Source organism: Myotis brandtii, unplaced genomic scaffold, assembly GCF_000412655.1.
Source record: "Myotis brandtii unplaced genomic scaffold, ASM41265v1 scaffold369, whole genome shotgun sequence".
In the NCBI taxonomy this organism is placed as follows: domain Eukaryota; kingdom Metazoa; phylum Chordata; class Mammalia; order Chiroptera; family Vespertilionidae; genus Myotis; species Myotis brandtii.
The window spans coordinates 263,070-286,886 of record NW_005364180.1 but is presented as its reverse complement, the minus strand read 5'-3'; the positions used below and the strand labels follow the sequence as shown (position 1 = coordinate 286,886).

The window sequence follows — 23,817 nt, the reverse complement described above, 5'->3', positions numbered from 1 at the left end:
CGTGCGTGGCGGAGCGAGGCGCCTGCTCCGGGAGCGGGCAGTGCCTCTGGCATCCCCGGGTCCCCAGCACCAGCGCCCCGAAGGGGAGGTGCCCGCGCTAGGGGACCCCAGGACCAGGATCCCGGGAAGCTTTTGACCAAGGCTGCGGGCGCTGGGGAGCGGTGCCATTGGCGGTGCCAACTGTGAATTGAGAGGGTGCCAGGGGGCGAGCGGGAATCTGGTGCAGCCGCAGGGGAGGGGGCTGGGGAGCCGCAGGAGCGAGGGGAGGGAGGCTGGAGCACCTGGAGAGAAGCGAGCAGAGATGGATGAGTGTGGGGGCTCCAGTGGGTGTTCTCCTGGGCCTGGGGCGGGGGACGCCGAGAACCCCAAACTCACTCCGGTCCTGTGGAGGAGGGCGGGGGAGGGGCCGCTCCTTTGCGTTTCTCCGGAGCTGGAGCCTGGGGAGTGGCCTGGAGCCCACGTCTGCTCGGCATCCTGGCATCCTGGCATCCTGGCAGCTAAGCCAGGAACCCTCCTTCCTTCCTTGGGCAATTGCCCTGCCATTTCCTCCTTGGCTCCCGATGCCTCCTCGGGCAGTGCCCACCTGTAGGCAGGTCCCCTCCAGCTCCTGCCCAGGCTGGTCTCAGCTCCCTCCTGGGGGGCCCCACCCCAGGCCCGGCACTCCCAGCCGGCTGCCCGTCCTGGCAGCAGGGTCTCAGTTTCTGGGTTTCTCTCTGATGCTGAATGCACGTCACCCCAGCCTGAGGTGATGCCGGTGTCCCCGGGGGTGGGGGCCCCGGGGGCGGGAGCAGCTCTCAGACCCCTTCTGTGGAGGCTCCGGGCACCAGTGGGCGCCTGCTCTGCCTGCTCTTGCCCCGGCCCCACTTTGCAGGTTCCCTCGGGGCAGCCTCCGTCTGCCCTTGCCTCCTGAAGAGCCGGCTCTCGGCCCCATCGGTCATTGCAGCTGCCTCCACCGGGGGAGACCTGGTGCCAGGCATCGCCCTCCCTCAGCACTCGGTCTCCCTCTCCGGAACCTCAGGCCCATCTGCGAATGCCCTCTAGGGGGTGGCTGAAGGCACCTTGCCTTTGAAGATGCCTCCCTTCATCTGGACCCAGGTTACCTGCCCTGGCACCTTCCCCCAGGAGGCTGCCAGCTGCCAGCACCTGGACCAAGGGCAGGGCATTCTGCTGCTGGGCTCACCCTCTCGGAAGCAACTAGCTTAGTGCAGAGACCAGCTCTGGGTGTGAGGATGGAAGGGAGGGGAGCGGCAGGAAGGACACCCCCGGCCCCTGCCCGGCCCGGCTGGCAGCCCCTCTTCTGTTAGGTTAGTGGCCTGGGGCTGTTCCCTCGTCCTCTCTCCAACCCTCCTCTCCCCTCCCAGACCTGGCACCATGACAACACCGCTCCCCACGCACCCCTGCCCTCTCCACGGACGCCAACTTTCTGTGTTTGGCATCTTCTGGGTGAAAGGCCTGGAGCCCAGTGCTGGAGCCCCTAGACCGTTCCCTCTCCCCCTCGGCAGTGGGCCTCCCTGTCTTGCCCAGTCCCACTGCCGCTGCGGGCCCACCGGTGCCATGGCAGGGGCAGCTCCGGAAGTGGCCGGGGCTGAGGTCTACTTCTCTCTGGTGTGGGCACTGGGCTGGGTGGGGTCAGTCTTAGGCTAGAGATGGCAGCCTCTGCTTTTGCTCCTGGTCCCCTGGGGAACTCTGAGGGACAGAGACCTCACTCTGGCCTCTGTGTCCCAGCATCCCTGGCGACCTCCCATAACCTCACAGTTCCAGGCTAGACTCCCCCAGCCGGGCCTGTGTGTCCCCTATTTCCGTCCCCCCACCTTTCCTTTGGATGGCACCAGGTGGGAGTGAGATACGCAAATTAATTCCTGTGGGATTCAGGCCAGCCTCTCTGGTCCCCCAGGGCCCAGTACCTTTTATACCCTGACCCCTTCTTCCCACTCCCAGGAACACCTGTGGCCCAATCCTTGAAAATGTCTTAATCTCTTGTCCTGTCCTGCTCCCCTATGTCCCCAGCTGGCTCCAAAGGGTCCCTGTGGTACCGCCTTCCTCAGCCCACTCACTCAGCATGTCCCCGTAGGGCTCAGCCTACTACGAAGACCCTTACTCAGGGGACAGGGCCGGCGCAGCTCCCTTCCCACTGGGGGCCTGGTCCCCGGGCAGTTCTCGCCAGATCTCTCAAGGCTGGAGCGAGGGACTGTGGGGAAGAGCTGGAGCCAGTGAAGAAGGAAGGCTCCCATCAGCTTCTGCCCAAACTCTGCCCGGCCTTCCCCGCTCTGCCCGCAAACTCGCCTCTGCCTCCCCCTAGCCATGCAGCCCTCTCCCCCCTCCCTGTTCTCAGCTTTCTCCTGTGCGTCCCAGGCCGGCCTGGCCTCCCTGTGTCCCTCCGATGCCTGTCCCCAGGCCGGGCAGGGCCTCCGCACGCCTGCAGGGGTCAGCGTTGCAGTGGGCAGGCAGGACGGCAGCAGGGAGGGAGGGAGGGAGAGGTGACCTTGCAGTGAGTGAGTGATCAGGGCCAGCGAGGGGAAGTCTGAGCGCCTGCAGCCCCGTGGGGACCGAGACTGGGTCCTGAGGGTGGCCTGCCCTGCCCAGCCCCCTGCCAGCTTGTCCCCGGGGGTAGCAGTGCCCGAGGTCCCATCTGCTCCACCTGTTAATGCTCTGCTCCCTACAGCAAGTCGGCCGGGCAGGCCCTTCCTGAGAAGTATGGGGGGCCCACGGCATGGGCAGGGGGGGCCTTGGCACGGTGGGTCTCCTCTCTGGAGGCAGAAGGATCCATGGGATTGCCCAGGCCCCTGGGCACGAGTTAGGGCAGTGGCTGCTGGGTGCTGTGTGGGGCAGGAATTAGGGGTATGGCTGGAAGAACAGATCAGGGTGTGCTGTGAGAGCCGTCAGGGTTAGGGGCCAGGGCTGGGATGTTGGATGGCCCAAGGAGGCCTGGCTCTGTCTAACCATTTCACTGGCAGACTCTCCCCCTACCTTCATCTACCCATCCATCCCCCCACACCTCCCCTGCCCCATCGGCACAGGCCCAGACCTCCCTGGCCTGTATCTGGGCTTGGGTCAGAGTCTAGGACTGAAGTTCAAATGATCTGCCAACAGGCCCTGACCTAGAGGGGCACCTGAGGCTGAGCAGGTCCGGAGCGCAGGGCAGGGCGGGAGGGATGGCTTCTGTGGGACCCGGATCGGGGTGGCTCGCGCTCCCGAGCTATCGCGTTTCCCACGGAGACAGGACCCCTTGGTTCATGCTGTTCAGGGCCTTGTGGGGACAGCTTGGCCGATGGGCTGGGCGCTCAGGGACTGTGGGGTGGTGGGAGGAAGAGAGCCTCCACGCCCCTCCGAGTTGGGGGAGAGGGGCTAGGACAGGCTGGACTGGGGTGGGAGCTCACAGCCAGCAGGTGACAGGTGAGGCAGCTGGAGGCACGGGAACAGGTGGGTGTCGGGTGAGCAGAGACAGGCCCTGAGCAGCTGGGACCTGGCTGACCCCAAACTCAGGCCCAAAGGTCCTGGGAGGCCACAGTGCCCGTGAGGGCTGCCCCTCACCCCCGCCTGCGGCTGCGGGAGGTCTTTAGGGAAAGGCAGGGGAGTGGGTGGTTACCCGCCTTTCTCCCCACTCCCTGCCCACCCCCATTCTCTCAGGGGCTTTGAATCCTCATTGAATCTGATGGACCGTTTTCAATAACTGCTCCCACCCGGGGAGTGAGGCGGGAACAGCAGGGAGAAGGGTGGTGAGGGAGCCTCGTGGAGGTGGGAGGCCGGGTCTGGAGCAGGGCTTTGGCTGGAAGAGCAGTCGGCTGCACAGCCTCCTCAGGGCACCGAGGCCTCCCGGTGGGCACAGGGCGCCCTGCTGGGAGCCAGCCCCCTGCTCCATGGGCAGCGCCCCGCAGGTGGCACATGCAACTGGTGAGGTCAGCTCTCTGTTGGGGCAGTCGCTGGTCTGGCCAGGTGCCAGAGCCAGCCTGTGCCAGGCCCAGCCCGGGTGCCCGCCTGCCTTGCCAGGGAACCCCAGTCAATGGTGCCAGGCGGACTGTGCCAGTTCCATGGACATGGAAGTCGCTGACTTTCCAGGCAGCAGGGGCAGCCTGGCTGGGCCCTGTCCAACTTGTGTCTGGAGGGCAGGGCTTAGGTCTCACCCAACAGGATCCCCAGGGGTCGGAACAGAGTTGGCAGGCAGCGCGGGACCTGTGGAAGGGGCTGGATGGCGCCCAGCGCTGGCTCCTGGAATTCTGGACCCCGTTGGTTGGAATGTGGGCTGGCATGTCGGGCCTCCTCCGGGGGGCTCTGCAGCTTCCACCTGGCAGGGCACGTGGGAAGGTGTCACCGGTCGGGCTGGGCTGGGAGCCCGCTTGCATGGTGACTGTGTGGGGCCCGAGGGGAGAAGCGTCCTGCTCCGTGGGCACCTGCGTGCGGTGGCAGCTGGACGGGCCACCGTAATGGCTGCGCTCATCTGCGTGCCTTGCCCGCTGTCAACAGCAGCTAATGAGTGTATTTGTCGCGAAGCTCGGGGAGGTGCACAGGGAGCTGTGACGGAAGGCATCGGGGGAGGGTGGCTCCCTGGCCCTGGGTCCCTGTCCCCAGCCAGGCGGGGCCTGTGCCCTCCAGGGGCCGTGCCTGCCCCCTGCCACGCCCTCCCACCTGCCGGCTTGGCTGCCTCTGAGGCCTCCATCTGCTGGGAGCAGGGCCTCGCCTGGCTGTGTGGCACGCAGGCGTGTGGGGGTTGGAGCTTTGGTGTGATGGATACAGGTATTTCCATGACAGCGTGTGGGTCAGTCAGCATGTGTGTGTGTGTAAGACTGCACCCCCATCTTGGTGGCCCTGCTCCTTCAGTGCCCTTCGTGGAGTGCAGGAAGCTGGGGGCTCTCAGACTAGCTGGGGAGAAAAGGGGGTGACCCACTCTGCCCCGCAGAGGAGACGGGAGCGAGAGGTCTGAGCCGCAGCCCCAGGGGCTCCCATATTTGCCACTTGCATCAGAGGAAGGGGAGAACTTGGGGCCCACAGAGCCCAGCCGGCCCTCTGGCTCTGGAGCCTCAGGAGCCCCGAGAATGAAAGAGGGGGGGTGTCAAGGCGCCGGTCCTAGCAGGTGGGGGTCCCCCGGCGCTGGATGGTGCAGTGTGCGCCCCGCCCCCAGACAGGGTAGGCTGGCATGGGGTGTGGGAGGCCACGAGGGGTGCCTGCGTGAGGCCCTGCACGAGGGGAGCGGAAGAGAGCTGTGTGGCTAATATGTCCAATTAAATTACTTCAAACCCTGCCGCGGCAGCTGCTCCCGGCGGGGCCCTGGGTACAAATTGGATCCGGCTCATTACCACGGGGCAGAGTCAGCGGGACCAGAGAGTGGCCAGCTCCGCAGCACGCAGCACGCCCTCCCGCTCCGCCCGCCCGGCCCGCTGTGGCCCCTCCGCCGGTGCTCACTCCAGCACCCCTCAGGCTCCCGGGGTCCACCGGGTCCTGATATGGGGGCTCCCTGCACACCTCTTTACTATCCTGGCCCCCAGAGCAGCTCAAGGGCTGCCCTGAACCCTCACTTCCTTTCTCCAGGAATGGGGACTTCAGGCTCGATAAGGGGTGCGGCTTAAGGAAACCCCCTCGGGTCACTCAGCACCCCCGGTCCCCTCCCCTGATAACAGTGCAGTACAAACAGCGCGTGTTCACTTGCTGGGCGCTCGGCATGTGCTGGGCACTTGCGTACGTGCAAGGGCTGACGTGCTTAAGTAGGTCTCTGCGGCCAACAGCGTCTGTCCCAATCCTGGCAGAGACACTTGCTGCTGTGTCCCTGAAGCAAGTGACTCTGCCACTCTGGCCTCAGTTTGCTCCTCTGTTAAATGGGTGTGATGATGCTTCTTACCTCTCAGGGGGTTGGAGGAGGAGGAAAGATAATGCGGGGAACATCTTCAGCCGAGAGCCCGGCACGTAGTAGACGCTCAGCCAACGGCAGCTGTGACCAGCATTATCCTGGATCAAGTGATTGATGTGTGGGCTGAGGGTTCCGGAAGCTCCGAGGAGGGTGAGGCTGGCTTCGGCCCTGGTGGAGGAGGTGGAGGAGGAGGAGGAGGAGGAGGGGAGGGCTCACCCAGGTAGTGTTAGTCAGTTGTCATCAGAGCTGGAGGCGGAACTTGCCCTTAAAAGCCTGTTTGAGGCCTGGCCGGTGGTGTTCAGTGGTTAGAGTGTCAGGCCGCACACCACGGGGTCTCAGCTTCGGTTCCAGGTCCCGGGCATGTGCCTGGGTTATGGGTTCAATGCCCGGCCCTGGTTGGGACTCGTGCAGAAGGCAACCGATTGATGTGTCTCTCTCGCATCGATGTTTCTCTCTCTCCTCCCCCACTCCCTGCCTACCTTCCACTCTCTGAAGATCGTGGAGAAAATACCCTGAGGTGAGGATTAACAACAACAACAACAAAATCAGTTTGAGCCCTTGCCCGTATGGCTCAATTGGTTGGTTGCTGGTTCAATTCCCAGTCGGGCACATGCCCAGGTTGCAGGCTCGATCCCTGTGTGGGGTGTGCAGAAGGCAGCTGATTGATGTTTTGCTCTCATATGGATGTTTCTCTCTCTCCCTCTCCCTTCCTCTCTCTCTAAAAATCAATTTAAAAATCTTAAAAAAAAAGTCAGTGTGAGATTCCAAACCCAAGTGTGACCAGACCCAAGTGTGAGCTTTGGGCCCAGGGCCTTGGGTCTTGAAGGAAGAGGAAGAGCTTGCCCTGTGAGCAAGAGGGGACGAGGCATTGGGTGTGGAGGGGACCGCACTCGCAGAGGCCGGAGGTGGGACACGTCTAGGCCAGTGGAGGCAGCAGCAAGCGAGCGAGCGAGCGAGCGAGCGAGCGAGTGAGTGAGCGTGGCTGGAAGGGAGGTCCATGGGGTCCGGTGTAGGAGTGCAGGCTTGGGAAAGGTGGGTGGGTCAGGTTCTGAGGGGCCTGGCATTCTGAAACAGAAAAATTGGATTTTTAAAGGAGAGCCATGGAGAACCATGGGCGGCCTTAATGCCCGACAGTGCGGAGGGCCTCTCCCCTGCCCAGGGCTGAGCCCGACACCCACACCAGGTCTGCAGCAGCCACTGGACTGGGCCCCTGCCCTTCCAAAGCTTGTGGTGGGTCAGGGGTAGTCAGGGGCTGGTCTGGGACCGATGGGCCTGGATGGACCCCCCGGGGGCCTCTCTCGGGAGCTGGGGGCCGAGAAAGCCTTTCCAAGAGGGATGCAGAGCCAAATGGGCAGGCCCGGGGCCCAGGTCACGCTCCCGAGGTGGATCTGCACCCCACCCCTCAGCCTGGGCGTCAGGGCCGGGCCCTGGAGGAGCCACATAACTCCTACTCCAGCTGCCAGACCCCACCAGAGCCAACCTGTCTCCATGGCAACGAGGCGGCCACCCCCCTGTCTGTGCCATGGCCCCCCGCCCAGGGGCCCATTCCCCGAAGGGCCTGGGTCTGTCTTCTCACTCCTTAGGGTGGGCCCTGGTAAACACCTCACTCGCACCGAGGCGCTGGCCGCACCCTCCATGCTGGGATTGGGGTCCATGTACAGGAGAGTGTGTGCGTCCCGCAGCAGGGAGCAGGGAGCAGGGAGGCGGGGATGGCCTCCAGGGCAACCCTCCTTAGCTGGGGCTCTGTTCCCCTGGGGGGAGGGTCAGGGAGCACCCAGGGGGCCTGATGCCAGGGTGAACTAGAGGCCCCTTCCCAGGAAGGAGGAGCGGTTCGGGGGGTGCACAGGTCACGGGAAGTGGCAGGGAGAACCTCCTGGCAGTGCCTGCGGGGTCCTCAGACCACAGTGCTCCTCCCTCAGCTCATCCTCACAGCCGTCCTGTGAGGGGGTGTCGCTGGCACTGTTGTACAGAGGGGGACACTGAGGCCAGAGAGGCGGAGTGTCTTACCAGTCACTGAGTAGCACACCAGTGAGAACCACTGGCCTGCGGGGCCTGGTGCCTCCCACACTGAGGCCAGAGAGGCGGAGTGTCTTACCAGTCACCGAGTAGCATACCAGTAACCACTGGCCTGCCGGGCCTGGTGCCTCCTTTATCCCACTAGGACCCAAGCCAGCCCGTCTCTCGGCTCATTGCGGGGAGGGAGTGCTGGAAGGGGTAGTGGCTGCAAGCTGGACGCGGAGGGTGTCCCCAGCGCCTGCTTCAGTGCTCAGGGTGTCCCCTAAAGCCTGTGTCCCCAGGCCTCGGAGCGGGGGGGCGCCTCCTTCCCACCCTGTCTGCGCTCCCGCTCTCAGGCCCCGTGGAAGGATGCTCTGGCTCAGGGGAGGCACCCCTCACCCCTGCTTGGCACCTGCCAGCCCCGGAGGAGCCTGATGAATTGGCTGTGTGCCCCCCCAACCCCATTCCTCCCTCTCCAGCCCCCGCCTCGCTGGGGAGGTGCGAAGGGAGTGATTTCACAGCCTGTCAGCTGAGGCCTAAAAATACCCAGAACTCCAAGATGCTTGGGCAGGGGGAGGAGAGAGCAGGGACCAGGGATGGGGTGGTGGGGGTGCAATGATAACTTGGCCAGAGGAGCCCTGATGGCACCACAGCCTTCCTGGGAGGGATGGGCCGAGGTCCCCAGGTCCCCCGTCTGGCCCCAGAGCTGGCAGCGATAAAAGAGGGACCATCTCTAGGGTCTTGAGAACTCAGCTCTGGCATTCAGCCCTAAGGGAGGTTCAGTCTCAGGTACTGTGGCCTCCAGGGGCCCCCGAGCCTCCGGTCAATGCCTCTCCCTCTCCGCCCCTGGCCTGGCTGGCATCTTCGGGCCGTGGGAGCTGGGCATGTGCCCGCTTCCTTCCTGGAGAAGGTGCCACTTCTGTGAGGGGCGAGGTGTGAGGAAGGCAGCGTGGATGGGGGAGCCGGCAGGTGCGCGATGTGAGGTGTGAGTCACCAGGCACTAGAGGGGGGCAGAAGAGAAGGGGTGTGGCAACCCACGTCACTGCCAGGTGGCCGTGTGCTGAGGCGTGGCCGGGACCCCACGAGTCAGCCCGGGCCCAGGATGGGGGGCGTGCGTGTGTGCGTGCGGACCTGCCGGGCTGCCCTGTGCCTGGCGCTGGGGTGCCTGTGGGAATGTATGAGCGAGCATGGCTATTCCAGGCAGCAACTGCGTGACAGCATGGGAGCAGGTGTGGAGGCAAGCACATGCAGACACATGACAGAGTGTGTGCTTCTCATGTGGAAGCCTAATGGCAGGTGTGCCTGTGCCGAGGGGCACCCGGCGGGGGCTGAGAGTCACTGGGGAGAAAGGGGGAGTGACAGCCAGAGCGGGGGCTCTGGATCTAAAGGAGCGGGGCTCAGGCCTCAGCTGGGCCTCCTATTGGTTAGCCGTGTGACCCTGGGCACGTCAGTTACCTTTCGCTGACGCATTTCCTGTCTGTGCACCTACGTCGGAGGGCGGCTGGGAGGCTCGTATGTAAACTGCCTAGAACCGGGCCCGGCATCAGCGTTAGCACCATGTGCGTACTCGCTCCCAGTGTCTGGTCCTCCCCTTTGATGACAGAGGTGTCAGCACCAAGTTCAGAGAGGGCACGAGGCCTGCCCAAAGTCACACAGCAAGTGAGTGGCAGAGCCAGGACTAGACCCCCAACTCCAGCACCTGAAGACAGAGCTTGTTCAAGTCTGGGACCTCAGGATACTGCCCCCCTTCAGGCCCCCGGAAGCCCCCACAACACAGGATTGTAACCCCGTTGGCATCCAGGGCCTAGATTCTGCCCAGGGCTGGGCTGGGACTTGGGAACTCAGGGGCCTGAGCATCATCCGATAATGCCAGGATGGAGGCATCCCTGGGGCAGTGGCCAGCCACCTGGCAGAACCGTGGCACTGTTAGCCTGTGGGCTTGGCCACGTATCCAACCCTCCTGAGTCTCGGTTGCCCCCTCTAATGGAGTAAGAGTGGTCCATGCTTCATAGGGTTGTTGTGGGGGGTAAATTAGATCCGCCGGTAGCATGTAAGTGGCTGGAGCACTGTACGTAGTAAAGGCTCAATAATGTCAGCTAACCGACGTGGAGCCCTCCCCCCAGTGCTCCCTCCGTGGCGACTTCCCGTGCTTCCCCTCCAGCCCCTGCGGCCCTGGCCCCCTTCCGCCCGCCGCCCCAAGCCTAAACGGATCCGGGACTGACTGGCTGGCAACCAGGACCTGCCTTTGTCTCCCGTTACTGGTTCTGTCCAGGAGGGAACAGGACCCACCTTTGGGACTTAGGCCCTGAGCCCTCTGTACCTGCCTCATCACGTACTTGCTCCACGACCTTGGACAAGCACCTTTTCATCTCTGGGCCTTGATCCTCCCTCTGTGCAGTGGGAAGGCAGGACCACCCAGTCCTGGAGCCGCGGGGCCCAGGAGGGTCCCTGGCTCAGCCCCCGGGAGGGGGTGGCAGGTTGGCAAGAAGGAAGTGGGCCGGCTGCCCTGGGTGAGTGGAGCATGCGGGCCCGAGCTGGCTGGTGGCCTGCCATATGCCTGCCGGTACCTGTGGGTGCGTAGGAGGCCAGGCAGGCCCAACTGGCTGGGCCCTGACATTGGGGGAGGCTCAAGGACAATGACAGAGAGAGAGCCTTTCCTGGGGCCCTGGGAGCTGCCACTCCAGCCGTCCTCCCCGGCTCTCCTCCCCGGCTCTCCTCCCGGCTCTCCTCCCCGGCTCTCCAGGGCTTTCCTCCAGCAGTTCCTCCTTCCTCCCTGCCCTTCCTCTCTCCTTCCCCTTCCTGGAGTCCCCCCCTCTGCCTCTCCCACTTCCCGCATCTTGACCGTTTTCCAGGTGCTTCCTTCCTTCCTCTCCCTCTGCAGAGGGGAGAGCCCCGCTTGGTCTCTCTGCTTCCCGAGGTCCCTCCTTTCTACCGCATGACACGTTCCCCATTTCTCTGCATCTTCCTGGCTTCTCGGCTCCTGAGCCTGGTCCTCCCCTTGCCCTGCATGGCATGTCTAAGCTCCTTCCAGCTTCGCGTCCCCTACCTCTCCCCCTTCAGAGTCCCTCCCTCCCCAGCAGCCCACTTCCCTTCTTCCAGTTCCTTGGCCCTCGCTCCCTATGCCTCCACCAGGCCCCCTCACCCACCCTCCAAAGTTTCCTGGCCTCCTTCAGTTACTGTGGCTGTTGCTGCTACCCTGTACCTCAATCACCGCCCCCACCCCTGTGAGTTGAGAAAAGGGGTCAGCCCAGGGCCCAGGGACTGGCAGCCTTGCCTCCTAATTAGCAGGAAGTAATTGCCTGGGAAAAAAATTTCATTTAGAATGAGAAATCGAGACTTCAAGTCAGAGCTGAGCCAACTGACAGCCCTAGGGAGCAGGAGGAGGGAGGTGGCCCAGGTCATGGCCTTAGGAAGCCCCTCAGGACATGAAGGCCCATTGGACCCCCCAGCCCCTCCCTGGACCCCAGCCTCGGGGAGGAGGGCGGATAGCACTGGGCTGGGAGTCCCATCGGCTTCACTACTCACGGGACAAGCCACTCATTTCTCTGAGCCTTAGTTTTCTGTCCTGGAAACTCAAGCGAGGCCCTCAAGCATCGTGAGGGGGGATTTGGACAGAGGCTATAAAAGCCCTTGGCAGGCCATAAGAGTGCGGGACCGCTGCGTCCCTGTCTCCCCCGCGTGGCTCTCCATCTCTGGGATGTGAGGGCGGTGGAGAGCTGGCCTTGGGAACCCCTAAGGGGCAGCGAGGCTTCCCCAACAGGTGGACCCAGCTGAGCAGCAAGATTCAAGGCAGACAGGTGTGGCGCCCGGGCCAGGCTCCACACGCACCAGCTGGCCCCCCCGCGTGGTCCCCTCACCTGTCTGAACCCTACTCCCGTCATCTGTAGGATACGGGTCATGGTGTTTCCTACCAGGGGGGTTGTAAGGCCGAATGCGGTCATGTGGGCCGAGCTCTGACCGCAGTGCTCGGCCGGGAGTGAGCGTGCGACACGCGGCAGGGGCTATAGTATCCACTGTAATTAACGGCTATTGGCCTACTCCCTCCTGGCGCCACAGAAGCTGTGATTTTGAGTGTTGTCTTCAGGTGGCTATTTGTTTTGCCTTTTTTTTTAAGGAGGGGAATTTTTACACCTAGTGAGGCTAATACGAGGCAGTCCTATATAAACATCAAGCACATTTGCTTCTCAAAGAGCCCCCACCTGTGGGGTTGGGGGCGGGGGGGGGGGCCAGGACTGGGTTGCAGCTGTGGCCTTCTCTCACCCCCACTTTTTCCTAGGGAGGGGCTGTGGGCAAGTTTCTTATTTGGGTGGATGTGAGGTGGGGCGCCTCTGCCCTCGGGGAAGGAACATGACAGGCCTTTGTGTTCATCTTGGTAGGGCTGGCCCTACAGTGGGAGGAAAGGTCGTATTTAAAGAGGTGTACCCCACGCACCTTGGAGGAGGGAGCAGAAAGTTTCGCCTGGTCTAGTTGTCTTCGCTGTGAACTGGGCAGCATCGCACCCCAAGGCCACCAGACACAGTCAGACAGCCAGGAGCACGGGTGCGGGGCAGCACCGCAAGCTCCAAGCGCCAGATTGCCCGGGAAGGGTGAGGGGGCGGTGGGGGCGGGGCAGTCTGCCACTCCGTCCCCGGTTCGCCCAGCACCACCAAGGAGGACCTCCTGTGCGCCTGCTCTGAGCGCAGTACCCGCGCCAGCCTCCAGGGGGCAGTGCCGCGGGCTCCCATGAGGGAATGGGATGTGGCATTGACAGTGGTGGGGAGGCTCTTTGTGTCTCAAGTTGGGCTGCTGACTGGGGACCTCACTGGGGAGAAGGGAGCTCCTAAGGTCCGTTGGTTGCTCGGCGGGGCTTCAGCTTAAGGCTGGTCTGGGAGGAATGGACAGTGGAAGGTGGGGCCGCTGTGCTGCAGTCCCGAAAGGGGTTCCTGCGGGTTAGATCCTACTCGCCAGGTGGCCTGGAGGAGGGCTCAGTCCCAGGACCGTGTCCTGTTTCAGCACCAAGGACAGAGGCAGCGGGCTGGTGGCTGTGTCAGGACCACGGACAGATCTCAGGGCGCGTGCTCAGTGGCCCTGTCCTGAACTTGATTGATATCCCTGAATATGGTAGAATGGCACCTCTGATAGGGAATCTCAGCTACCCTCTATCCTAACAAGGCGATTTAGGCCCAGAGACGTGAGTTCGTTGCTAAGGTCACACCGCCATCGTGACACAGTGAGTGGCCGAACTGCACGCAGATCCCCAGCAGTCTCTTTCCACCACTCCCACAACTGAACGCCCACTCGTTACGCCCCTCCTTCCTACACACCTCTAGGATCTGCCCCTAGGAGCGCTCACGCGGACACAGATGAAGTGTATCTCCACCCCCGGGTCATCAAAACCCCAGGTCAAGAGGCTGGACCTCAGGGTGGACGATCCCTAGCCTCTGTGGCTTTCATGGCTTTCATGGCCGTGAGCCTCAGGCGGGAGGGTGTCGGGGAGCCCGTGACTTGGGGAGGTAAAATCGAGGCATCCGCATGAGGAGCTCTTAAGTGCTCCGAGAGCCTTGAATAAAATACTGTGTACCGTTCCCACCCCAGCTTCTTTGCAGCCGTGTATTATTCATAACAATACGATGCTGATTTAGGCCGAGGCACAACAATGTATTATTCATAGGAGTAGCGAGTGGTCAAGGCCTGTACTTAATCATCACATGCCCCTGGTCCTGCCCCCGCGGCACGCTCCTGGCGGAGACGCCCTCCAGCAGAGCACCTCCTCTCCCGGGCTCCCTGCTCAAAGCTGGCACCTGGCCCTGTTCATCCTGACTTCTGGACTCAGTAGCTTTCTGAGGTCTGCAGACGGTTTAGCTCCCTTGCCCCTCTTTTTTAGAAAAAAATATATTTTTATTTGATTTCAGAGAGGAAGGGAGAAGAGGGAGAGAAATATATTTTTATTTGATTTCAGAGAGGAAGGGAGAGAGAGAGGGAGAGGGAGAGGGAGAGAGAGATAGAAACATCAATGATGAGAGAGAATCATGGATCGGCTGCCTCCTGCATGCCCCCTACTGGGGACTGAGCCCGCAACCCAGGCATGTGCCCTTGACCGGAATCGAACTTGGAACCCTTCCGTCGCAGGCTGATGCTCTCTCCACTGAGCCAAACCGGCTAGGGCTCCCTGTACCCCTCTTTTGAGGCTAAAGATTGAAGCCTTCCCTAAGCCTCGAACTGTGGGAGGCGGGAGTGGCTGTGATGCGGGAAGGGCTCACCAGGTAGAAGATACCCGCATCGCCTCCCTTAAATACGACAGTGGAGGTGAAACCCTCAGTAAACTCCGGAGCACTTTGTAAACTGTTCTGCACGGAACAGATGTGAGGCATTGTTACCAAGGCTATGTTCTCTGCTGGGAGAGAGAGCGCAGAGGCAGAGAGGGGCGGATGAGGCCCTTGCGGCTCGCCAGACCTCGCTCCCTGCTGAGGAGTCAGAGGGCTCGTGGATCCCGACATGTCCCCGTCCAGTTTCTTGCTGGAACAGCTCCTGGCCCATCCGGATAATCCTTCATTCGCTGTTTACTCATTTAGCATCTCCTCTGAATTCTAAACCGTCTGCATCCAGCCGGCCTCGGCAGCCCCTGCCAGCCTTCTCTCCCTGGCTCGCTCACGCATTATCTGTTTTTATTACAGTCAAGGTTGAAGAGGCTGGCTCGTTCTAAGCCCCTATTTCCAGCTACTTTTAACTTTCCCAAACAATTCCCCGAGGGCCTCCTCGGTTTCCAGCCTCCTTCCCACCCTGGAGAGGCCGGAGGGGTTGTGGGTGGCGCCGGCTTCTGAAGGACACTCAGAGAGCCTGTGGGGAGGGCATGGGAGTGGGGCCAAGGCCCAGCTTTCCGGGGAAATGAGTGCCTGGCTCGTTCCCTTCTTTTCCTTTTTCCCTTCTGCCCGCCCATCTCATTTTCTTTTTTTCCTGTAGCAAGACATGAGCTGCCCCCATTCCCAAGGTGGGTGGCCTCGAGCGGGGCGTTTCAGTGTGGAGAGAAGGCAGGGTATTCATCATGACAGGAGGCCTGGCGTTTTGCCTGGCTGTCTGGGTTCAGAGTTTAGCTCATTGGTTTTCTGTTGCTATCTCCCAGCTAGGCCTTTTTCTGGCTTTTTTGTGTTGGGTCGGTAGGAAGGAGGGAGGTGGGCTAGGCATCAAACATACCCTCCCCTTCTCATGCCCAGCTAGTCCTGGGCTGCAGGCTCTGCACTGTAAATCACCTCCCATCTTTTCCCACTCCCAGCTGCTCACATGCACGGGAAGGGATGCTTCGTATGGAGACCTGGGATTCCAGCTTTCACTGCTTTCCACCCGGACGTCATCCTGCAGCCACCAAAGGATGGGGGGAGGTGGGGTGCTGACGCATAATACGTCCTGGTGCAGAATCAGGTGGGAGCAGGTGGGTCAGGAGGGGAACCCACTGGCAGATGTAGCCCCAATCACCTCCAACATCACTGTGCTTTCTCTCCGAGATAGTAGTTGCACCCCAGTCAGCACAGCAGAGACAGGGCCCTGGGCACCCCACCCTTCTCTCTGCTCACATTCTGGCCAGCCTCAGGCACTCAGCCGCCAGACTGTTCTGAGACCTGTAGGTAGACTGAGGCCAAGGTCTGGCCCGGGGGAGGGAGGAAGGAGCCGGGAAAGGTGTGTGTGAGAGAGGGGGGGGGGCCTCTGAAATGCTGGGGTAGCTTGGGCATGGCTCTCTGGTCACATTTTTGGCTGCTCTTGATTCTGTGTTCACCTGATGTCTTTCTTCTCTTCCTGCTCCTTCGAACGACTTGTCTGAAGGCTCAGCTCCCCGTGGGTGGAACAGTGAGAGCTGCAGGGTTTGGGGTCTTACAGGCTCCAGTCCAGTCCTGGCCGTACCTCTCTTCGGCTGTGTGCGCTCGGGCAAATAGCCCTTCTGAGCCTCGGTTTGCTTCTTTGTCAAATGAGCATAAGTGTTTCCCTTCGGAGGGGTGCTGGGGGCTGTGAATGTGACTCAGTGTTGCGTGTACATTAGTCACTGTGAGTACAGCCACTTGGGAAGGAGAGCAAGGGCCTGGGGTATGGGGATGCAGGAGAGGGGAGCCGTCTAGGTTGGGAGGGGGTGGCGGTGCGGCAGCTCTGGAAAGGCTGGAGAGAGGGAGTGTGCATGTCACCATCCGAGAGTACAAGAGCAGATTAACTCCGGGGGCAAGCGCCTAGGTGCACAGGTTTCCGGCATATCCAGCAGCTTCCCTGTATTGTGTCCTGGTCGGTGGGCTAGGGGAGACCCCAAGCAATGGGGAGACAGGACTTTGCTCTATTGGCCCTGCTTGGGGAATAAGACGATTCCCAAGAAAGGGGGAGGGTGGACAGAGGGGCAGTTCATTCAAGTTTGGAGAGGAAAGGGACAGCTGTGAGTGTATGTCATCAGGGAGGGCTTCCTGGAAGAGGCGGGCTTCCCTGTGGCCTCGAATAATTTCAGGCTTTTGTTCAACCCTGGTCTATCCAGCGTCTCCTGCGTACCAGACCTTGGGCTACAGAGATGAGTGATCTTCGGTCTCAGCCCTCCTGGTGCTCCCAGTGGGGGAAAGACATAGAACATGCTAATTATTAACTCAAAGAAGAATTGCCGTAGGTACAGGGGAAGCAGAAGGTCTGGGGACCCTGAGGGTAGAGAAGAGAGGGAGGGGCATCCCAGCCTGAGAGAACAGTTTATGCAAAGCCTCAGGTGTAAGAGACCTTGGCCTTCCGGAAGGCAGGGGAAAGTGCGCTGCGGCTAGGACCTAGGTGGTGCCGGGCGGCGGTTTACGGAATCTGGTCACATCCTTCAGCTCAGAGGAGCCGCTGGGAAGGGACAGGCTCGAGCTGCCTTAATTCCCGTGCCCACGTCTTCCTCTGTGGACTAGGGGGGACGTGGTACAAGGTCGTGGCGATCACACAAAATGGTGCGGCTAAACTTCCTGGCACAAAAGGCCTGCGCTCAATTAACGTGAACTGTTATGTGATCCTGATAGGACCCCAGCAGGGGAGGTCGGGGGTTATTATCATCATTTACAGGGAAAGCACGTGGGCCCAGCATGGGCCCTTCCAGGGTCACTGGCCAGGGCCGGGGGTGGGACTTGAACCCAGGTTGTCTGCCTCCACGGCTGGTTTCCCTCCCACTGCTCTGCCTCAGAAGGACAGACAGAATCTGAGTGGACAGATGCTGGCCATAGGGAGAAAATTCCAGGCTGAGGAAGTGCATGAATACCAAGACCCCACGGATGGCGGAGTGGGCTGGGCATCTGCTCATGGCTATGACCATGTGTGACCATGCACGGGGGTGTGTGAAGGTGAGCATGGGTGTTTGTGCAAGGAGTGAGTCTCCGTGGCTCGTGTGTGTGTGTGTGTGTGTCCATGCATGTGTATGTGTGTGAGTGTGATCATGGGTATCTGCAAGGAGTCTCCGTGGCTCATGCGTGTAAGTGTGTGCATGCATGCATGCCCATGCATGTGTATGTGTGTGTGAGCATGATGTCTGTGCAGGGAGTCTCCGTGGCGCATGCGTGTAAGTGTGTGCATGCATGCATGCATGCCCATGCATGTGTATGTGTGTGAGTGTGAGCATGATGTCTGTGCAGGGAGTCTCCGTGGCGCATGTATGTGTGTGTGTGGTGTGGTGTGTGTGCGTGAGAGAGAGAGAGCCACGGTGCCTGTCTGTGGCCTGTGTATGTGTGCCTGCTCCTCTGGCTCCCTTCCCACTCGCCCCGGGTAGCTGGTGAGCTTGCCCTCAGAAGTCCATTCCCTCGCCACAGCTCCCCGGGGCACCCAGCAGCCAGCGGCCCTGTTTGATCCTGTTCATCCATAAATCATGGCTTGCTGAGGAGATGAGAAAAATTGGGAGCGGGGGCAGATCCCTGGCAAGGGACGGGGTCAGGTCTTCAGTGCTCACCTGAAGCCCAGCCTGGCTTCCAGCGGCCACCCCACCCCCACCCCTCGCTGCCTCAGCCCTCCCCACTCCTTGCCCTACGCATTCAACTGATGCTGCTCTTGTTCAAGCCCTGGGCCCGTCGGTCATGAGTCAGGGGCTGGGCGGGGGTGCGCGGAATTGAGTAAGATGTGACCCCCGTGGCCTCCGCCGTCCTTTGGGGAAAACTAGATGTGTATCTAGCTCAGTATTTCACTCAGCGCTCATTGAGTGCCAACGCCGTGCCCAGATGTCTCCTGCGCGGAGAGGTGGCGATGCTATGATAATAGCCAGCACTTACTGCCCACTTATTCTGCATCGGGCACCGTGCTAAGCACATTCTCTGTGCTCATTCCTTTAAACCCCACAATTGTCCTGTGAGGCCTGTACTATTACGAGCCCCCACTTACAGATGGGGAGACCGATGCACACACAGATCAGGTCACGTGGCTTGGAAGAATAACAGCGAGAATCTGAGCCCAGACAGCCTGGCTCCAGGGCCCTGGCACTTAATCGCTGCACCCTAACAGCAGGCAGGCACCGTGTGCGGGGAGCCCCGAGGCAGGAGAAGTTCATTCCCACTGAGGGGGTGACGGAGGGCTCCTGCAGGAGGCGCTTTTCCTCTGGCCTAGAAAAATCAGGGATTGCCAGGCAAATGCCCTGGCCGGTTCGGCTCAATGGATAGAGCGTCGGCCTGTGGACTGAAGGGTCCCAGGTGCGATTCCGGTCAAGGGCACAGGCCCGGGTTGCGGGCTCGATCCCCAGTGTGGGGCATGCAGGAGGCAGCCGATCCATGATTCTCTCTCATCACTGATATTTCTATCTCTCTCTCCCTCTCTCTCTTCCTCTCTGAAATCAATATATTTTTTTAAAAAAAGAATTGTCAGGCAAAGATGGGCATGAGGGAAGAACAAGGTGTGTGTGTGTGTAAGAGAGGTTCTCAAACCCTGTCCCTGCAGCCCCTCCCGTCTCTGCTCTCTCGTCTTGTTTGGGTGACATGAGGTAACATACACAGGCATTGAACCTTCAACCAGTGTTTACCGAGTGTCAGCCTGTCACCGAGGATCCTGGGACAACAGAGCAGGACCCCTGCCTTCTCGGACCCTGCAGTCCGGTACACAGTCGGTGCTTAACACATGGTAGCCTCTATTATCATCATTATTCCTAGCGGCCTGGGACTCCTCCCCACTCGTCCTGGCAACAAGCATTTATTGAGCACCGCCTTCGGGCTCGGCTCTGTCCTTGGTGCTGGGCGGACAGAGGGGAAGACTGTGGGTGAGGACCTCATCCGCCCTCAGAGGTGGGCCGCCTCCTGGGGCACCCAGGCCGGACCCCGCGAGCTCCTCGGGGAGTGGCCTGGTTAGGAGCACAGGCTCTGCCCACAGGACCTGGCAGGGCCTACAGGTCTCCGTTAGATTGTCATGAATCCTGAGCTCTGACCAGCAGACACACCCACCACAGGCCTGGGCACAGGGGCAGCAATGTGCCCGAGCTCGCCCCTCCCTCCCAGGACACCCCTGGGATGGGACCCAGGAGGCCTGGTCCTCCTCGCTCCTGCCTCCCCTGCCTCCCAGGTCTCCCAATGCCCTCGGTCTGCCCTTGTCTGTCTCCCCATCCCTCCTCCCCCGCCCTGGGACCCAGGACACATCCTCTGCCCAGGGATAGGTCGTGGGACTCAGCGCTGTCAGAGGCTGGTGAGGGCGAGGGTGGCAATATTTTCTTTCCTCAAATGTGAATATGCTGACGCTAAGGGGACTTGAAACCATGCATGTCATCGGAGGGAGGTTTCGAAGGGCATGGGCGGCTTTGCCTGGAGACGACTGGAGGGGACATGAGAGCTGTCAGCAAGGATTTGGAGGCTGCGTGTGGCAGAGGGAGCCGGCTTGCTCCCAGCAGCTCGGAGGGCAACCCTATGACCACGAGGGAAGGTTCTGGGGAGGCGGGTTCGGCTCAGCACAAGGCGCAGCCACCCTCCCTAACGCTTGCCTGTCCCTGGAGGCCTGTCTCCTGCGAAGCTGCTTCCTGTCGCCACCCTGCCTGGGGGGTGCGCACCGATGGGCTGACCCCTCACTTCTGAGGTTCCTCCAGCCCCAGACGCTGCGACTCCAGGCCCTGGGGATGGTTCACTCTGGCTGGCAGGAGGGGACATGCTTGTCCCCCTGATGGCAGCGCCATGCGTTGGCCGAGGACGTCGTGTCACTTACTCACAGCATCGGTGCAATTTGCAATGGCAAGCGTTTCACCCCGGCCTCGCGGGCTGTGCAAGGGATGCTGGGAGCCTGGTGGGGAGAGGTCACTGCCTGGAAGACGATGGCGTCCGCCATGCTGCGGGGGGGTCCCTGATCCCCGGGATGGGGCTCAACATTCCTCAGCAACACAGCCCTTTTGTCAGTTGTCTGCAACCCCCCACGATGGGAAACAGAAGGAAATGTGCTGTGTGGGTTGGAGAGGACTGTGGGGCCACAGCCTCATCTGCTCAGCTTCCCCTCCCTGGCCCTTGAGGGGTTCCTGGGAGCCCCCAGTTTCCTAAAAGTGCACAGAGCAGAGTATAGGCTCGGAGCCAGGCTGCCAGGTTCAAACCCCGGCTCCCCCGCCTGCTCTCTGAGTGACCTTGGACAAGGGGCTTGACCCCTGTGTGTCTCGGTCCCCCATCTGTAAAACAGGGATAACCATAACGCCGACTCCCGTTGCCGTGAGCACGAAGTTGTTGCCTCACGTGGAACATCTAGGACACCTGCTCATCATCTGAGCGAGAAGGGTGCGCTCTTGCACAGATGAAAGCACTGACCTCCTTTGCTCTTGCTGTTCCCTCTGCCCAGAATATGCTACCCTCACCTCAGCCCCACCCCCCAGACCACACCAAAGACCCTCTCCTCCAGGAAGCCTTCCCAGATAGCTCCCTCATCCGGCAGTCTCTTCATCTGTGTGCTCCCAGAGCCCCCTGCTTACACCTGAGACAAAGCTAACACCAACAACCCTAGTGAGCATACCGATCTATTGCGTGCTAACAACAATCCCAGAGAGCGGGTGGCATTTTTACCTTCTCTTCAGTATAAAGGAGAAAACGGAGACACGGCGGTTAAGGCACTTGTCCAAGGCCACATGGCTGTTAAGAAATAGAGGCTTGTCAACTCTAATTGGAAAATAAATTTAAAAGAATATATACTTTTTTAATAAAATAATTATTTTTTAAATGAGGCAGAGGCTGTTCTCGGGTGTGTTGGCGTCTGGAGCTCCAGGCTGGTGGCCTGCCGCTCACCAGTTCTGGGGCTCCTGACCCGCTAGGAAGTCATCGCCGGATCCTTGCCTGTGCCCTGTCCCCTATGCCCTGTGCTCTGTGCCCTGTCCCCTGTGCCCTGTCCCCTGTGCCCTGTGCCCACGGTAGATTCTCAGTAGCGAGTGGTTGAAAGCTCAACCGGAGATGGAATTTACGTCATTGAGAAGGGAGTTCGACAAAGGAAGGTGTGGGGCCACCTGCTCTCCCCCTCCCCCAGGCCCTCCCCATGGAGGGAGCTGGGCAAAGTGCAGGCCCTCTTCCCAGAAGGCACCTTGCCCATTGCCTCACCACAGCCCTGCGTCTTGGGGCCCTGGTGACGTGCCTGCGGATCTGTGGCCGTCACTCCCCCCACAACCCCCGTCCTCCCTCAGAGGTCTGGAGGCTGAAGATGGAGGCCCTCCATTTGGCCTGAGAACTCTGGCGAAGGTGCCCTCCTGCCCGCGGAGGGAAGGGCACGGGTTCCTTGGTGTCTGGGTGGCCTGGGCCAGAGCTCCCGGGAGCTGTGGGCCCTGAAGGTGACAGTCACTGGCTGCAGGGGCTTTTGAGGGCCGAGGCTCTGGACTCGGGACAAGAGGAAGTTTCGTTGGCCTGGCAGGTAGATAGATGGGGGACAGGTGAGGGCGGCCTTTTCCCACAGCTGGGAGGCTCCAGAAATGGGGAAGGGAGAGAGGGGGCCCCGGCAGGATTCCAGGGAGAGCAGGAGGCAAACCAGGTGCCCAGGGCCCTGGAGTGGTGGTGGAGGGAGCCCCAAGGGCCCTGAGAGCTGGGGGTGACCTCTGGGCCCTCTCTCTAAGGCCCCACAGCAAAGCAAGAGGACGAGCCCAGAAGCTAAAACCACAGGAACCAGGACCAGACAGACAGCTGTCACCCACTCTCAGTGACCATCCCCGGCACCGGAAGTCCCACACAGGCTCCTCTGTAAACAACCCGCGTCTCCTTGACTTTCCGACACATCCTGTGCACGTGTGATGGTGCCGCTCTCACCCGACTCCCTCACATGACCGTTTCCGATCAAGTCTCGCCTTCCTGGTGTCTGGTTTGGGCTCGTGTGTGCAACCACCTGTGCGACGGCGGGGAGGAGGTTTATCTGCATTGCAGGGGAGCACACGGAGCGGTTATGTGACTCGCCCTCAGCCACGCGGCGAGCTGGAGACGCCATTTGCGCAGAAACCTGGCACTTTCCTCCCCGGGCAGGCCCACGAAGACTCCCACCCCTGAGGTCCAGGACTATGGAGAGCAGCTCCAGCGTTTGGATAGGTTCAAGCCTGGGCCTAATGAGCGGGCACAATCCTCCCTCGTGGCAAAGCCACGTGCAAGTCCCAGCACAATGACAGCCAAAGGCTATGGTTGTGAGCTTGACCTCATGGCCCAAACCTGTGGGCCCACGTGGCTGAGTGATGTGGGCTGCGGGAGGGGCAGCAAGTAAACAAAACTTGATCAGGTGCATGTGATTGAGTGGATTCGAAACCCACGAGAACGTTGTAAACATCTTGGCCACGCCCTTACTGTGCCTCGTGGAATCTGCTATAAAATAAAGACTCGGCTTGCAGGCTGTGGCACTGTCTCTCTAGTCAGAGGACGGCGTCCCACCGATCTCTTGTCTGTCTTCTTTAATCCCTCACCGCCCCCTCCGCACCCCCAGGTTCACCCATGGCCGTGCTGGCGCGGCACACAGGACCTCTGAGCTCTCGGAATGGAAGCCATGGCGAGCGTTCGGGAGATTGTCCACCACGGGCCCAGCGACTCCGGGAGGGGCGGGCGGGTGTGCAGACCCCGTTGGGTGGGCTTCCCACCCAAGCAAAGCTGGGCTAAGGGGGCGAGGGCTGATCAGAGGGTTCCAGAGATCTCGTTCTGGACTCTACATGTGGCTGTTGAGCCTCGGCCAGACACTTAAGAGTCTGTCCGTGCCCACGGGGCAGATGCCTCAGGGATTGTAGGAGCTGATGGCCCTTTGGGCGGATTTGGCTGGAGTGTAGCTCAGAGCTCGGAGCCTGGAGGGGGCTGAGCTGGAAGGGCCTGGAGAAGCAGTGGCTGTTTTAGTGGGGTGTGGAGGCTGGGGGCGCTGGGGGGGCTAGGGGCGCGCTGGCTTCTCCCTTGGAGGGTGTCAAGTTTGGGAGATGGTACGGAGCCTGTGGGCTCACACAGGCCCGGGGCAGGGAGAGAGCAGTAGAGGTGTCAACCGGCACAGTTGCCTCATTTTACAGATGAGGGAGATGGGGAGCCCTCCAGGGTCGGCTCTGGGTCAGAGCTGCGGGCTCGGAGCTTGGGGCTCAGAGCTCCCAGGCTGGGAGGGCGGGCAGCGTGGTTGTTCTGAGGGCTCGGGGCTGAGGGAGGGTGGCTGGCTCTGGCCAATGAGGGTCTGACCTGTGCATGTCCTCCCTCCCCAGGGGCGCCCACCCGCGACGTCCTGCTGGTCTCGGCCATCATCACCGTCAGCCTTAGCGTGACTATCCTCCTCTGCGGCCTCTGCCACTGGTGTCAGCGCAAACTGGTGAGGCTCCTGCACCCCGCCCCGCCCCCCAATTGCAGGCTCGTGAAGGCTCTCCAAGGCGCGCACAGATGGCCCACCTGTCCGCCGAGGCAGGCGCACCTGAGGCATTCACACTGCACGTGCGCACTGCGCTGGCCTGGGTGTTGGCCGCGTGGGTCCGTGTGGACACCCAGAGCCACACCCCTGAGGACATTCGTGGAGAGACGGGGGACGCGCGGGCAATCTCACGCGCGCAACTCCGCGCACACGCGCCCCGCCTCCCGCAGAAAGAGCCGCAGGCACAGCCGCTCGGAGCA

General features: G+C 61.3%; 1 protein-coding gene across 1 annotated transcript in view; it reads left to right on the top strand.

The window, feature by feature from the left end:
• The window catches only part of SYT7 (synaptotagmin VII), a 100,057-nt gene that overhangs the window by 24,868 nt on the left and 51,372 nt on the right, over nucleotides 1-23,817 (top strand). Inside the window, exons 3-4 of the mRNA XM_014544542.1 lie at nucleotides 1,123-1,133; nucleotides 23,413-23,521. Coding sequence (XP_014400028.1) covers nucleotides 1,123-1,133; nucleotides 23,413-23,521 — 120 coding nt within the window. The remainder of the gene's footprint in view (nucleotides 1-1,122; nucleotides 1,134-23,412; nucleotides 23,522-23,817) is intronic.